The 17,849-nt window shown below is 38.7% G+C and overlaps 2 protein-coding genes across 8 annotated transcripts in view; one reads left to right on the top strand and one right to left on the bottom strand.

The window, feature by feature from the left end:
- The window catches only part of mllt10 (MLLT10 histone lysine methyltransferase DOT1L cofactor), a 52,532-nt gene extending 52,134 nt beyond the window's left edge, over positions 1-398 (bottom strand). For 5 of the 7 annotated variants that reach the window (XM_081352936.1, XM_081352937.1, XM_081352938.1 and 2 more), the window contains exon 1: positions 60-393. In XM_081352936.1, the coding sequence (XP_081209062.1) occupies positions 60-222 (163 nt within the window). In that variant the 5' untranslated portion in view covers positions 223-393. Of the gene's footprint in view, positions 1-59 lie in introns of all 7 variants that reach the window. The other 2 variants (XM_081352940.1, XM_081352941.1) reach the window with 1 other exon arrangement.
- Positions 399-7,753: 7,355 nt separating this feature from the next.
- skida1 (SKI/DACH domain containing 1) lies at positions 7,754-12,425 on the top strand. The gene has a single exon (XM_081352262.1). The coding sequence runs from the start codon at positions 8,059-8,061 to the stop codon at positions 10,459-10,461; it is 2,403 nt and encodes an 800-aa protein (XP_081208388.1). The 5' UTR covers positions 7,754-8,058; the 3' UTR covers positions 10,462-12,425.
- Positions 12,426-17,849: the final 5,424 nt, after the last annotated feature.

Genomic DNA, 17,849 nt, shown 5'->3' with positions numbered 1-17,849 from the left:
AGACGGGAACTTATCAAAACACCCGCCTCAAGTGAAATAAAATAGTCTTTTATATTTACCTTGGTGGACAGCAACGTTACAGCCGTGACCGTCGCAGTAGACGAGGGGGTTTTCGGCCCAGCCTCTCTCATCCGAACAGACGCAGCAACCACCGATCATCTCCTTCATATTACTCGCCGAGTCGTCGTCTTCCTCTGCCAGATACAGCTCGCTGGATACCATCTACCACCAGCAACGCACAAAGACCAACAAAAATGCGGTCGGGCGTTTGTCTCACGAATCCCAATCTCCCCTGTAAGCCGTATTTTATGTTCCATTTCGATGAAAAGCCATATTTCGGTTGCGTTGTTGATGAAGGCGGTTTTTTTTTTTTTGGCTCAACACACAAACCCCGTACTGAGGGCTCTCGGGATGTGGAGGCGCGTGTGCGCGCATGCGCGGAAAAGCAGAACACGGGAGGCAGTGGAGTAGAAGAGGCCTCTTGGGGCTGTTTGATCCACGCGGCGAACGCCATCGAATTTTACCACGAGCGTGGGACAAGCTAGTGCTCTGCTCTTCTCGCTCCACGTACGATCGTCTGGGAGTTTTGTTTTGAACTGAAAAGACGTTACTTTAAAGTACATTCCATTTTAGAATGTGGCTTGTAATGAGAATTCTGATGCAGGCTCGGGTTGCGCTAAGGTGCTAAATAACTTAAAATAATTAGGCCTGCCAGTTTATCTTCAGTAGGTTACCCCCACGTATTTTCAGACTTTGAGTGGTATATATTCTTTACTTAAACGTTATAGAAGATAAAGGCAAAGAAATTAACTTTGCAGACAATTGACTTGACGAGTGGAGCTCGTTTAAACTTATTCTTATCATTTAATCCCCTAGAGAAGCCGGCATATATTTAATGTTTAGTCAATTTAGATAGGCCTACTGTAATATTTAGGCTTATAGGTTATGGAATCGGATATAAAGAGCCTTTTTGCTACAATTAAGGTGGGCGGTATGCCGAAGTTTGACCTAAACTGCCCGTCGGTTACTTAAAGCAAAGATTAGAGGTTATTGTCAACACTACACCAATAAACCAACAACAAACGTTTAGGTATAGCCTATAAGCTTCCAGTTTTATTGAATGTCAGGTTGCTTGCATATGGGCCATGTTTGACATCATGTGGGAGCATGGAAAAAAAGAAGTGCCGTTTAACATCTAGAAAAAAGTAAACAATGTATCGGGCTTGTTTGTATAGGCTACGCCTTAAATCGTATAGCGCCAAAATAGTGCACATACAAATAAACTAATTTAAAACGAAATAGCACAGACCTTGATCCAATGAGGACCCCTTACAAAACACTAACCTTTTGTCCGAAACACTCGCATTTTTTCTTCTTTTTTTTCTTTTCTTTTTTACATGTTGTGGAAATCAGGTTACAACGTGCGTCGCTCATATTTATGAATGTGCGTAGGCATATTTTGGAGTAGCCTACTATCAAGATAATTCCGCAGTGCCAATAGTTTGACAAGCCTTATAGCGTTGTATAAATAGGCCTATTTCGACCTGCCGTGATGTCCATCTCAATTCTCTGATAGTGCTTGTCTGATGCTGTAGCCTATAGCCTAAATGTCATTTAAAATAACCTGCCCCCCGCGGACAGTTCAATATTAAGCTAAAGCAAGAATACTCAATTAGGCCTACATTAATAAATTATTTGATTTTACACGTGCAGCATAAAGTTCAATGTTTAATAATAATATTACGAAACATTTGTATGAAATGTTTCAATAAAATAAATGATCTATTGTAGAATTAGTCCTATTGTGGTTTTCCCTGCTTCAGACCTTTTTGACTTTAACGTTTGGAGTTGAGCCTGATCAGAGTCTCACTGTCGGAGAAATTTCTTGTGGTGGGGGCGATGTTGATTTGCAATGTTGGACCCTTTTAATAACACCACGTAAGTTTAGCTAATTGAGTTACAAGATGTTGACAGATTCGCCACAATAAAGCATCTTGTCGTTCTTTATTGATAATGGAAAAAAGTTTTTAAATCAAACTACTCAATATGTTTGTATGTTACACGGAGTTGCATGGAATCCACGACAGTCATCTATGCGATTAACAGAGTGGTAGGCCTAATACTTCTTTGCCATACCATTCTTGATCCGCTATTTCACCAGTGTTCGTCCATGATTAGCCTACTATCTGCAGAAAGTCAGTGATATATCTAAACAATCTGATGAAAGTAGCCTATTTAATAGTTCATATTCGCATTTTAAATAGGCTACCCTATTTAAGAATAGGTGATATTGGCTTCTTTTCACATAAGTTGCACACTGGTTTTGCGCTTAAATAGCCTAATCTTCCGTAACGGTGATAAGGTCTGTAACGAATGTCAAACAGAGAGGTGAAATGGGTGACGTGTTTTTTTTTCCCCTGTCAAGGGCAGGGATGCCCCAGATCCGGAGTCGAAGTGATAGGAAAAGTTTGCCTGTAGTAGCACGAGTTCTCTTTTACGCAAAGACTTGTGGGTAAATCAGGGGCAGGCACATACGCAGATATGACACAGCAGGGTGAAAGGTTATTTCAGCCCACCCCCAACCAGCTCACTCTGTAAATTCAGGTTGCATGTACCAACTCATACGTTCTGAAAGAAGAATGTAGCCTATAAGATGGGATAGAACTAATCACATTTTTGGCATAAATATCCACTGATTACTTTTAATGATTGCTTTCAAAGACGTAAATGGATATTGTTTTAAGTACTGATATTGTTAAAGTGTGCCTCGTGATTTTCATGGACACGACAGACGTTCTGTGTGCACGTGTGTACACAAGAGAGATCGTGTTGGTTTATCTCCATTTAGAGTATTCGTCCCACGAGATGTTTTCGTCATGTTATTGAAAGTCGCTCAACATTAAGCTACTGCATCATTGAAAGGAGCATTTCGACAACAATAATTTGGTGGAGTAGTCGTGCAATGTTTTGATTGTGCTAGAACTTTAAAGGGATTATAGTTCCTCCGTGACTTTATATGCCAAGTTATCGTGAATGTAAAGAAGACATTTTACTAAAATCTTTAAAACTTAAATAGTTGTCTAAATTCGTCATCAGAAAAATTCTAAAAACGTATTCGAAATCGCTGAAACGCTGCCTCCTATAAAATTACTAGACAACTTACATCCAAAGGAAATGTGTTCTTTGTTCTCCTATTGTTAGCTAAAGCGCGACGAACAAACGTCCTCTTACCTCTCACGTTCTCTAATGTGAGAATCTTCTTCATCAAACTTTGAGCTCGCGATCCTTAGCGAAAAGTATGTGCACATTTACTTGATTTAACATAATGATAAATGGGCTGCAGTGCGCATTTTTATTTGTCACCGGACGTCTTTCCCATGCTGTTTGAGACTCCGCGCACGTTGTAGTGAGGTAGCCCACGCGGACCCCCACTCGGTGAGTCCGTCACGTTTAAGGGTCCAGGGCCCATCCTGATTTCACCGCAATAAACGAGTCCAACTCACAACTCTAAGAAGCGATCAAAAACTGTATTCTTTTCTTGGTTATTAAAGAAATCACGAATTTTAGCCTGTCGATTTGTTCACATAAAAGGGGTAAGAAATCATTAACTTTAGCTAGGCTATATAAATATATAGCAACAGCATTATATAAATAGCCTTAATAATAATTCATCCCCGTATTTTCTCACTGATAACGTCTGCATGGTAGGCTACTTCCAATAGTCTTTGTGATCAAAATTAAACAATTGGGTTTGTGTTTGTTGTCAGATTAACTCAGCTATGTGTTGTATAGACTAGTGTATGCTTTTTAATGAATTTATTTGCATCCCATATATAATAATATAGCCTGCATAGTGTAAACAAATAAATATATTCAAAGAAGGCTCCCCAGAACGCGCTATTAGTGTTTCCAGTCAATTGCATTGGAAGTGGGCTAATTAAATCCCAACGTGCGCGTTCTTTGATCAATGATTCATTTGAGTTAACTTGATTTTCGAAAAGTGATCAACTTTTGAAATAAATCTTAAAACGGGACAGCAAAACATTTCTAAAGGCAAACCAACCCCTCAACTCTTCACCCACGACGATGCACACTGGGTCGAAGATCAATCATTATCACTCATGTCACAATTGAGGACTATTCAAGCTGTGAGGTTTCAGAATCAAAGGACCAGGATCTGCATGTTGTCTTTCAAATGAGGTGTGCCCCTCGGATAAAAGTTATAGAGAGTTCAGCGGAGGTTGGAATAAAATTTACTATCAACAGCGCTAGACTGCAGAACATTAAAGTATGTATGCAAGAAAAATAATCATGTTACACAATACAGCTCATTATTGCAAACAACAATATTAGAGACATTATTAGAGACACTGCATACAGAATAACTGCATATAAACTCTTTGAGCGCAAATAAACTGTATTCAAGAGAGATATAGCCTATAAGCATGAAACTCTGGAAAAAAAAAACTCTGATATCAATCTGTAGCCTAAGAGTTACCAATTTTATTTTCTTTGTATGCAAATCTGTACCCTTTATTTAGGCGAATATATGTTGGCAATATATTACACATTTTATTTTATTATTTTTTAATCCCGGTGTTATTTAAGAGCTTATTTGCAAACATATAAGCACTGTGTCTGTTCGATAAAGCAGCTGCAGCAGGACCCACAGTGAGGAGCTGCACTAGGACTCAACGCTGAAGGATTAGACCGAGTGTAGGCTACTACTGAATGGTGAACAGTGAACAGGACGACGACTCACTAGTAACGTAGCCTGGAGTATAGAGTGACATACATTCCCTTGAAAATCTTTATGAACTATACAGTCTATAAATGTTGCCGCCCCTGCGTTGAGTGAGTTGGTACCGCGTACATTCTAAATACCGACGCTGAACTTGGCACTAAAAGGGCTTTGGTGGTTAACACGAACCACTTCCACCTTATAGCATGTATAGCTCTGTGCACGGCACAACCATATGCACGGACGCAATAATGGTAAGCTAGCATTTTACAATTCATCATCAATAGCAATACAATGACGGCACAGAGGCTTTAATTCATCCTAACTATTCAAGTGTGCCATAAAAGTATTTCAACCAATAGGCCTAAATTAAAACAACCAATTAATATTAAGTAGGCCTACTAATAGGTTACAATGGCAAACTGATATCCTGTACTAGCCTTTACAACAAAAATGTTGGTAGCTATACGCTGAAAGCACTGTCAGTAAATATCACCGTCAGGGCCTGATACAAGTTCAAACCATGACGCTGGTTTGCTCATCCTGACTTATTTGCTTTTTATAGGCCTATTGGCACTAAGTGAAGGAGCAGGCAGGTCATTTACATTCAAAAGATGGAATGATTGAAATTGAACAAAATAATGAATTATATGTTTCCAGACATTAGAACAGTCATAAATGTATAGCAACACATCGAATACTTTTGGGTCCTAAAACTACCTGAAAAGCAAGGACTTATACTCCTGCCTGCATTCACGTGCTATCGTAAGTATCGTAAATTCGAGTTTCCTAGTTAAAAATTGTACATGAACGCCCTCTCAAGTCGTATTTACCACTGGGAAGCTCGGGGATAATTTTGATACCCAAGTTTCCGAGATGGGCGGGCCACAAACTTTAAACATTGTGGAGGGGAGAACGATTGCTGTGACTGGTAGCCTATTAGTTTTTTCCGCAACAGCTAGCCTACATCGCGTTGTCTTGTCGTTGAAGCATATTTACAAATATTAATAATAATTTGAATAGCGTGTCCCTGTTTTACACACAGCGAAAATAGCCTGTATTTGACCGAAATTCCAGAATCTTCAGATCTTGATAGCGTGGTAAATGTTTATACCCTATGGTTTTCAATGAATAGGACGCTAAATATAATTTTGGCTTTAATAAGATTTTTCCTATAAATAAGTAAGAATAAACCTGTCCTCCATGATTCCTGTTCTTTCCGACAACAAAGCACTTGAATGACAAGCTCATAATCACGACTTCAGAAGTGGAAGGCAGTGAAAGGCAGCATCATTCCATGAAAAACATACATCCACAGGAAAACCTTGGATTCTACAATGAACACAGTGGAAATGTGGAATACTTTATCAGGAGTGTTTAGTGTTTCACAATGTTTGTAAGTTTTTACAAGGAGTTTTGTGAAATCATAATGTGCGTAAGTTTAGCAGAAGAATTTTCTCTCAAATAACGTAGGCTATGAAAAAAAAAAGTATTGAACTTTTTTTCTGTCCATTCTCTTTCCTCACCATTGTAAAACGGCATATGTCTGTACACCGACACAAACGGGGGAGGGGGAAGTCTTTGCTCGTGAAGACCCGTTATTTTCCCTTTCACGTTGGTAGGAAGTGGGATGGAGGCCTGCCTGATCTGTGAAAAAATGGACTTTGTTCGACCGCAAAAGAGTATGAATAATAGCCTAACTCACACACACTCATACGCAGACCTAGTTGGCTATATAAGTCTACAATTACGATGATTTTACGTTGAAACATTTACCTGTGCTACAAATATTGTTTGCACACACGTGTTCCTTACATTGTTCTCTATAAAATGATTATATCCTGATTCATCAGTTCTGGTTTTAAAATGTGAAAATATGTGAAAATATGTACAAAAAAACTGAAGATTTCTCAAAGCCTGGCTAAATTATTCTACACACATAAGGGAGTGCTTACTGGCGCGCGCGCGCGCACACACACACACACACACACACACACACTCACACACACAGAGAGTAGCTGAGTTAATGTATATTGTGATGTAGCCTATGTTGATTACATATGCAAAGAAATAAAAAAACACTATACACAATTGTTTACTAATCTTTTTTTCCATCTGAATTCAAATGAGCTTTGGGGTTGGACAAATGCATCCATCGATATTTTTATTCGGCTTTTTTACTTGCCGCTGTAAATAAACAATGTTTGCTTCAAATACCAGGTTTTATCTCTGTTTGAGTTAAACATGCTTATCTCGTTGAAATTAAATAGATAAAAAAAATAGCCTAATAATAATAAATGCATCCGATTGTGCAGAGTGTAGTAAAGACATTTAAAATGATAAAACGCATAGGCTATAAATGAAATGCGATAGCGACATCAAGACAATGTTCAATTTGTTTTATATATATATATATATATATATATATATATATATATATATATATATATATATATATATATATATATATATATATATATATATATATATATATATATATATAAGCTGCACATCAATTTGCCAGACCCGTTTGTCTAATTTTTCAAAACAAAAAAAGTTGTAGCCTAACAATACTCCGACAAAATGACTCGTATTAATTTCTAAGCAAGAACTTATCACGAGTGAATTATTAGCTTTAAGAGAGGTGGGATTACAACAGTATGGTAATCAGCTAGGGGGATGGGGGTGGCTATGGGTGGAATATCCATTTTTTATTGCATCACCTGTCAGTAACGTCCAATCAGCGTCGACTTTGGGGGCATTAATTGATGAAGGTGTCTCAGGCCTTGCTCAGTTCCCACTGTCATTTTATTTGTGACTAAACCAGCAACGGGAATAGCAGCTGCATTTTGGGCTCTATTTCTCTCTCTCCTTCTCTGTCTGTCTCTCTCTCTCTCTCTCTCTCTCTCTCTCTCTCTCTCTCTCTCGCTCACTCCCTCTCCTTTTCCCTTCCCTACTCTCTTCGCTTTTTATCCTTCTCACTGGCAGTGCAGTTCACCTTCCTCTTTTCCTCATGGCAAAATGGGAAGGGAGCTGAGGGAGCGCAGGTATACAGGAGCTCAGACAGGCAGCAGCCAGCCTGTCGGCAACATCACACACATTCCATCGATCATGCAGTGCTCAGGTCAATGGACTGATTGTTTTCATTCAAACAGGCCATTTCATTTTTATTTTTCTATTTAAAACTTTTTGTTCATCACGCAGTGTGGACATGTCACAGCCCATGCTGTACCGGTCAGCAGAATGCCTTGAAATAAAGAAGCAGCACTAAAGCTACTTTAAGGACATCCGTCGCGCTAAATGTTGGAATTAATGCAATGAAGAAAATGGGGGACTTGGAATCCGGTTTTGAGGAAATGCAGGGTGTAAAGCTTGGGTATTTGGTTATCAAAGGCAAACAGATGTTTGCCCTCTCTCAAGTCTTCACCGACCTCTTGAAAAATATTCCGCGGACTACTGTACACAAACGAATGGACCATTTAAACGTGAAGAAGCATCACTGTGATCTGGAGGAACTGCGAAAGCTCAAAGCAATAAATTCTATAGCTTTCCACGCAGCTAAATGCACTCTGATTTCAAGAGAGGACGTTGAGGCACTGTACTTTTCATGTAAAACTGAGCGCGTATTGAAATCAAACAAAAGAAGGGAAAAGACAAAAAATGCCTCGGAAAAAATGTGTGATGGCAAAAATCACACAGCTGCCAAAAGTGACTTTTGGAGAGAGAAAGTTTGGTTGAGTTTGCATGGCGTTCCACAGACTTTTTCATTCAAAAATAAAGATGTTCGACAGGACCCTGTCCCTCGCACTCACTCCAATCTACCTCAAATTTACAGTAAATCCTTCGCCCGTGACTTTCAACCGGTCACGAAGTCGGCATCTACAACCTTTAAAAACTATGAAACAGATCAAAAACCTGACAACTGCGTGGCTTTTAATCAGAAACATACGTTTTTTCGGCACGTTGTGAATCGGCAACCGCTGATCTATCAGTCCGCCATTGCAGCGCAGGCGAAGCACCAAGGCAACGCAGATCTACTTTACAAAAGGAAGAGGAAGCGCGAGAGCTGCGCGAGGCAGTTTTGGTCGAGGAGCAAACGCAGCCATCCGGTTTTGGTCGTCCCGAAGTGCTGTAAACCAAAAGTTCCCCACGGATCTTTGAGCCAGTTTCATCACCTCGAGCATGGATTATACGTTGATCCTCGGCATACTGGACATTTTCAGGAAAGCTGCAGCAGCGACACGGAATCTAGCTCCATTTCAGAACGGGTGAACAACGATTCGGATTTCGGGTCGAGTTTCTCTACCACCAGCAACTCCGGGACTTCAGATGAGGAGGAGGAGGATGACTCTCTGTCGGACTCTTCGGATGTCAGTAGCGACGAAGAGAGCTCGTCCCAGTCTGATTCCAGCTCTGTATCCAGTCAAGTTTCAGTCCAGAGTATTCGTTTCAGGCGTGCAAGGTTCTCAAGTCTCAACACTAAAGCACCTCTGCTCTTACAGCCAACTTTTCACTACAGGCCTAATGTGCAGAACATACCCACTAACCAAGGAGTAAAGACAGCTTTGGATTGTGAAAGAACTGGCAAAACACAAAAATCGGACTTCACATCTTCCAGGGACGCACACAGGGATGGTGATGCCGCAAACGTGCAGAAGTTTTGCCCGGTGCGGACCTGTTTCCCAGATTTAAGAGAAAATGAGGGCTCTGAAGCACCATCTCGCCTTGAATTTTCAAATGATCCAAAGACAACAGACTCTGTCGCGAACAAAATTAAAGATACTGGGCTCACACCTAATGCAAATGGAAACAAGGCGTTTCCCCAACAAAGAATACCGGGTTCTGCAAACAAATGCCCCCAAGTCTCCCACTGTGTTCAAGACAAAGAAATAACGGTTTGTAAGTCTTCTGACAGCAATCTTTCATTAGCAGCAAATTCCAGGAGGGAAGCAAAAACTTCCCTCAAACTGCCTTCACCTCTAAAACCTATCAAAACAGAGGCCGAGGAGCTCATCACTACCTCAGGCTTTAACAATGAGGGCAACCGGACAGTAAAAACGCCAACATGTTTACTCAACAACGTTAAGATTAAAGTCGAGGACACCTTTGACGAATATGAATATGCAAATCATCCCCTGGAATATCAATGTAAGGATAACGACTCTGATGGTCAGCGTATCAGTTATCATTTTAAGGAAACGGACCATTGCAACGCCATCGAGAGCTCTGTTCAAAAACACCCTCCCTGTAACGAGGAATCAAGAAGCACTTTAAACACTCCTTGTTCCGAGGAAGGGGAATGCAAAAATGGGGCAAGGGTCAGAAAAAACTACAGGGCAATGCTTCTGGGTAAGAAAGCCGAGAGTGTGAGGACATCCGCGAAATCGGGTGCAAAAGTTGACCGGAGCCCCCGTTCTGCCGGAAAATTCGCAAGCAACGAGGGATCGAATGAAGACTGTGCAGGCGCGAGCAAACGCAAACGAGCGAGCGCAAATGTAGCATCTCTGAAAAAGCCCTTCAGATTCATGGCGAATTTTCCCTCTCCGCCGTCTCTTGTTCTTGGCAGCGATGGAGATTTGAGTCCCGCTTACTCTTTGAACTCTTTAAGAAGTAACCAACTGCCTCATCGTTCTCACCCAGTGTGGGGATGGCAGCTCGGTCATTCAGTTGTTCCTCCCCCTCCAAGCCACAAATTCAGGAAAGCCTCTGTTATCCCTTGAACTGTTGTTTTGAGCTCGGGGGAAATGTCTTAAAACTGTGACAAGCACTGATTCCCGTATATATTGTTTTGTTTTCATCGTTGTTTGCAATGCATACGTCTCTGGCCTGTTGTTATGAAGCGCACACCGTCCTTATAACACAGGCTGGTCTATTCGTCGAGGTTTGGGACTCGGGAATATACGGAGGTATTTATAATAAGCTGGGCTGGCAAAAACAAAACAAAAAAAAAAACGATTGTTTTCAAAATAACATTATTGGCATTGTGGAGCTGTTTGTGACCTGATGGACTAGACTCTCATGGAGCAAATGTTGGCTCATTTCGCAGGCAAGGTTAACCATCTCTCATATGGATGGCGTTATAGTGATTGTCAGGTCTGTGTCAACTAAAATGCTGATTTTGTTTTTAAAACATCTGACTTTGTCGGTATATTTTAGGCCAATGTTTTTTTTTTTTCTTCTTTATGCTTCATCTACATACTGTATTTCTGAATTACTGTTGGCCGATGATCCATACCCTTCTTATTTATTAATTTTAAGGGTTCTCCCCAATTGTCGGTGCCTGGTTGTGTTCACTCACACGCAGCACACCATAACTCTCACGGTAGGCCCAACACAATGGCCCACTAACTGACAATCAAGAGCTGTTTGATTTTGCACGATGTAATAGAGGGAAAACACCAAATCGATCTCCTTCTATAGCACATCCATAGAACAGCTAAAGCACAAATTTACCATGCATTGCACTTTGCTAATGCCCATTAAGGTGAATTAGTGATGTGTTTTTATTTTTCGATTTTCTTCCGCAAAAGAGCCATCGCAAGATAACCCAAAAACCTTTTTAAAATCTCGAATTATTAATGTGGTGCTATTTTTCAATATGTTCGTTTGCTTTTAAAAGGAAGTTTTGTTGGTCGTTCTTATTGTAAATGGTGCCGATAGCGACCTATAGGCATACAGACAGCTGCAAACAACATCGTTTTACATACGAAATAAAAGAAAAAGACCTCGTTGGTGGAATATACACACATTCTGGTCAGGGTATACTTAGTAAATGTTTATTTCTCTTTGACTCAAGTAGCCTTGTTCTTTTCATATGGTGTTTTGATTGTATTTTACTTCACTAGGCCTGTTTTCCAAGGATATGGATTACCTTGGCACTCGAAAGTGTAACCTTAAAAAAACATTCAAGTTTTAACTTGGTGTTCAACTAGAGTACCCTGCCCCATATAAATGCCTTGTGATGAATGTACTGTGACGTAGCCCACCATATTTGTTTACTTCAGCAAAAGCAGACAGCCTCCAAAACAGGCCTTTAAAAGCTAATTGTAGCCTATATTTGATTGGATCAGCCAAGGAGCCAAATTATAAATTTTCTGATTATATTTCAGAGGAAAAAAAATATATATATATCAACTAGCCTACATTCTAATGTCCTACACACACACACACACACACACACACACACACACACACACACACACACACACACCCAAACCCCTAAATAAATAAAAACATGTGAGTAATCACTGAATAGGCATAGACTATGCAGATTTGGCTAAAGCGAGGCTACCGGGTTCACGTCATTCTGAGAAAACACTTAATAGACTTTAAGGGTATTTAACGTATTAAAGTATGGGCCCATTACGTGTGCTTTGATTAACGTGTGCAAGTGGGGATATACACTACGTAGAGTATTAGGCGAAATTGCATCGCTTTCTGAATGTTCCAATACGCGATAGTGTGAAACTCTTGACAGGTGAATGATTAAAATATAGTAGGCCTATATTTTTTTAACGCGACTATTTAATGTCTGCTCTCTCGAGCGTCTAAAAAGGAAAATTTTGTTCCTTTCTTTGTCAAAGTGCACTGCAGACTGACAGAATAGTTATGTCGTCCCAACTTCACAGGACTTAATTCAAAACTAGCCAAATTAAACAGAATGTAGCGCACACATTACAACCCCATTGAGTTAAAGAATTTCACGATCTCCACAATGAACAGAAATGGGAAAATGACTCACTGTAAACATGGTAGCTTAGGATTTATCTGGTCAAGGTGGACTTTGATTTTTATATATATATATATATATATATATATATATATATATATATATATATATATATATATATATATCTGCTTTTGCTAAAATACTTGAGGTCAGATTTTGACGTTTTTTTTTCTTAAATTGAAGTCACTGGGTGTTTATAAAAATGCATATTTATTTTTGTGATTTTCCTGTTTTTTTGTATACCATTGTTGTGTAGGATAAATGCACTCGAAATGAAAACTTGAAAACGTGAGGTGGATTTTGAAGCACTTTCTTTTTTTTATGGTGAAACTGTTCATTAAATACATCTGAGTGTGATGTGATATGATCGTTCATTTTTAGCTTTTAATTCATTAATATTCATTTTTATTATTAGGCTATAATCAACCGTTGTTTGTCCCTTTTCTTGAGGTTTAAGCAAGATCAAACTTTAAGATAAGTTGTTTATTGTAAAGAAAAGTGTTGGTGTGGGGGATGGGCTTAGAAACTGATGGTCTCGTGCCCTGCTATACACACTATGCACTCAATCCCACTACTTATAAGCCTATAACCACACATGAGCGCGTTTAGGATATGGGCTACTCTAATCAGGGAAAAGAAACGGGAAAAGCGAGTACGTAAAACAGCACATTTCAAAAGAGGATTTCTACAACAGACATGATCTGGTTACACTACCATGTTTTCATATAGTTTTTTATAATGGCCTTGAGTGGTGTGAGACTGAGAAGAGGGAGCATAATGTCTCTGGTAGGCTATAAGATATTACGATCAGCTGCTCAAGATAAACTGCTTCTTCTGACTTCCTTTCTCCAAGGAGAGCAAGATTAAAAGCAGAGAGGGTGGAGGAAGAAATTAAGGACAAAGCCTTTGAAAAAGATTGAAAAATTACTCCATAACGGCGCGCAATAAGCATGCACCGCTGCTGGTTCCTCGTGAACGGAACCTCCTGAGATATAAGCGACAAATTAAATTGTTAACTTGATCATTTGTGCATAGGAAATCAAGTGTCATAGTCGCAGCAGCCACTTGTTTGTAGACTGTGGTAAATATGTAGAGAGGGGATTTTGAGAAAGTTGGTGTCCTTCTAAATAACTCTAAATACTTTTAAATTCACCTGATTTACCTTTTCATAATTAACTAAATATAAGTATTTGTCAGTGATTTATTTCTTAAACCTTTCATATCAATATCACATAGGCATATTGTATTTCAGTGTGTGTAGAATCATATTTTTTTAGTCAATAGAGATTTGTGCCGAAAAAGGCCACACGATAAATCAGATCTAAAATAAAAATGTTAATAAAATGATGTAATTGCAATAGCAAATAAATATTATTTACAGCTAAATATATAGCCTAAAATAAAATAACAGAAAATATTTACTGGTATTGTTTATGCTTCCACACAGATAAGCTGTTTCGTCCACAAGCAAATCAGCCTTCCAAAACAGTTGAAGGCAATAAATCTGTCACACAATGGAAATACACACAGTAGCGATACAGCAGCGGGACTACGTCTTGTGAAATCCAGGCTATAGGCCTATTGGCTATAAAAGTGTTCATGTGAACTTTAATTATAAAATGAAAAAAAAAATATATAGGCCCTATATAAATATATATATAAATTCTTTAATGATAAAAAATATGATTTGATTAACTAAGATAATCGCTTGGCATGCACATAAACACTAATTATTAATACACGGACAGACGTCGATCTAAACCAATAGGCCTATATGATTTCTGTAGAGTATAGGCCTACTATCAAAAACCGGACAGCGGCTGAATGGCAAACAAATTTCCCTTAAAAAAAAGGAAAAAGTTGGCTAGCCTAGTTAGGCCTAGAAATGGTAAATAACAAATTAAGCACGGCGAACACACTGCACAGCTAGACGGATCTTGCACAGTGAAACATACTGACTAGCTAATTTTGAGGCATGACTTCATCGAATGGACTCGAGGCTTCATTCACAGAACTCAACAGGCCACCATTAGGCTGTTCAGTAGGAAAAGATTTTTCAATCTCCTAACAAGTTTATGCTCAACCTGTTGTTGATCGCTAGTGTGGAAAAGAACTAACCTGTGGAGAAATAAGCCCTTTCGCTGTTTATAGATGTAGAAGTATTTGGCTTGAATGTTTTCACGCTAAAATAGTAGCCTAAAAGAAGACCAATAAATTGATGAATTTGCAATAGACTTAAATGTTGTAGCTATTATCATAAACAGGCTACACCAAAAATTGCCAATGCAATCCAAAAAAATAATCTTAGTAGCGGGTACAGTAGACAATAATAATATTTAAGTAGGCTACAGGCCTTCACGTGTTGCATAAATATATCTTATTCTCAAACACTTCGGTCAACTATTCACCGTTCGCCTTTATATTTAGACACGTGGTTCAACCAACAGGATAAGCGGCCTCATGGAAGCTTCTTTTGTAATGGGATCAGGACGTGGGAGGAAAATAATGCTGTTACGTGACCTGCAAAAAACTCATCACCATGTTGTTAATCCCTCAAATCACCAGTTCGACCTGTCGATTTTTCTAATGCTTATTACTCCACTAAGTTACTCACTAAGTAAAACCATATAACCTGGAGGAGTAGCCTAATATAAGCATCAGTTACTTTGAAATAGCCTATATATAAATCGCATGCATATCAGAGTAACAGGCTTAAGGAGGAAGCTCTGATTGACTGAGGTCCTCGTCGGCCTCGTGGAAAGAGATTCCTCCGTTATCTGCATCAACTGAACGCGTATCCTGAAAGAATACCCCCACACAAACTCCAAAAAGAAGATATAGGTTCTCTGTTTCAGACAGTGACAACTAAATATACATTGCAAGAGACAGAGATATTTGATTACGCAATTAGGGGTTTGTTCTACTGGTCTTTAATGACCAATCATTATTCTCAGATTTCACCTAGCCTATATGGTTACAATACTGACTCGACAGCGTTTGTATTTCGAAAGCGTAGATCGTGTTGAGTTATCAGTTACTAAAACTCTAAATAAATACCCCCTGCTTCTCCATTAACAAGTTTAATAAACAAACAAATGAATAAATACATAAATGCATTGCCCCTCATGTGAATCCCCAGTCCACGAGGAATTTCTTTCATTCAGAAATTTGTCACTTGTAAATTTGTAATGCCCTTTTCCCTTTTAAAATCATAAAGGGCTTGTCCACCCAGGTAAAAATCAAACTCATACGGATTGAAGAAAAAGTTCTACTCAAACTATTTGAAAAGGACACTTTTTTCTCATAGCATAAAAATTAAAATAAAGATTAATATAAAATATCGTGTAGCCTATCCATATGATTCATTCGTGTTTTTTCTGTTAATTATCGATGAGTTCTGACAAGCTTAATTTTAAGTTGCAAATGAAGTTGATAGTGACGTTGATGACAAGAGTTCTTAAATTTCTTAAAAGAAGTTCAAAACATAAAAATTTATCTTTATTAAGACAAGCGATAAGCGAGTTTTCCTACAAAACAAGGCTAATTGCTTGTAATAAGATCAAATAAATCAGACTTATGAGTCTTACTACTACAAATGGTTTTCATATTTCATTGAAAAAAACAACAACTTAAAAAAGGTATAACAGATGTATAGGCCTAATTCACCTTGCAAGTTGTGAACAAATATACGATACTCTACAACGATACGGAAACAGTTAATAATTTCTTGCCTTTTGGAGATCTATCACTATGCTATAGACAAGGGCAATTGATGTGTTAACCAATAATTCACGTGTCAAAATAATTAATGATATTTGTGAAATAATTAGTGAGTTGGGCTGTAGTCAAACAAATCATTAAACCCAACACTATCACGAGCAACGTTTCTTTCAAACACTTGTAAAAACAAGTCACTGATCCAAAACAACAAGCTCCCTTAACTGTTCCATTAGGAGACGTAATACGTCTTTCATTTCACTTGTGAAAAATGTAGTGATGCATTCTGCCTTACAATTATGACCATTCTGAATAGGCCACTTATTAGAAGTTTAAAGTCGCAAGGCATTTCCAAAGAGGTTTAAGCACACTAGCATACATAAAACGAATAAATAATCACAGAATGTGATTAATCTCCATATGATTTTACGGTATAACGTGGATTTAACCAATTAAGGAGCAGATCTGTTAAAACAATCACTGTAAGTAGATAGTGAATTATTTAACCAATCCCAGTAGAGTGCAAGGGAATTAGCATATTCTAAAGATAATTCTTTCAAACAAAGATTAACATTTAGAAAACAGACCAGTCTTTCAGAAAAAAATGTCACCTGTTAACTGTGTGCAAAGTCAAATAAATGTAGGCTACCATTTAAACCGTCGCTTTTAGACTGGCTCTTCACTACCGTTTCACCGCTTGGTGCAGATGTATTTGTAAAACAACTTTGTTTTGGATGTCAATAGCTATCCGAAAAAAGAAAGAAAAGAAAACCCTTAGCCTGCTACAAGCCTGCATCGGCAGCCACATGGTCAAGTCGATTTCCGCGCAGCAGGCTACGGCAGAATAGCTTTTATTCTGGTCATTTCTGTTGGTCTGTGTTTCGTTGGGCAAATTTTCAAAATGTGAATAACTTGTGCTGCTTGGATAAGTTTAATGATTTGATTCGTCCCTTTAGAAAGAGCTTTGTTGCAAGGCATTGCCACAGCGATGCTTTATCTTATTACTGAATAATTTTAAAATGATTATATTATTATAACGACTAGTGTTGACACCAGGTGCTATTTTAATAAACCTTAACGTGGTGTCTTTGGACTACAAAGAACGAAAATTTCTAAATGTACAGGCTTGTTTTTTTCTTTCCGCTGCGGAATTTGTGACAAGGTCATGTGTTATATAAACGGTACTTTGTAATATTTTTCCCAACTAACCTCAAATGTGAATGTCTTTAGCAAAATAGAAGTCGACTAAAGTAGTCTACTACTATTGAGTAAACAGGTAAGAAAGCGAGCGGTTGAGGAAAAAGCCGATGCCGAGAAAGAGACGGTGCGGGTGCTGGGTGAAGGTAGAATTTACCGCATAAAACAATGTGTTTAGATATGAAACTCATTTTACCAACTGTGCTGTGAGCTATACAAGAGTTGCGTGGACATAAATGATAAATTACTGGCGATGTCTTGACGTGTTTGAGTAAGAACAGAAGCATAAGTGACAGCTCTTAAAAATGAGGCTCGCAAACGTATCGTCATTGCACGTGCTATTGGCGCCCCCGCTCGGGCGGGAACCGTTGGAGAATTTTCTCTTAAAGGGGAGGACAGAAGGATTTAAGGTGGAATGAACAAATCACACCCAGCGACCCTGACTCCCGTCAAACTAATTAAATA

The sequence above is a fragment of the Scardinius erythrophthalmus genome (assembly GCF_964197995.2).
Source record: "Scardinius erythrophthalmus genome assembly, chromosome: 22".
NCBI lineage: Eukaryota > Metazoa > Chordata > Actinopteri > Cypriniformes > Leuciscidae > Scardinius > Scardinius erythrophthalmus.
The sequence above is the reverse complement of the archived record's forward strand: the minus strand, read 5'-3'. Positions and strand labels throughout refer to the sequence as shown.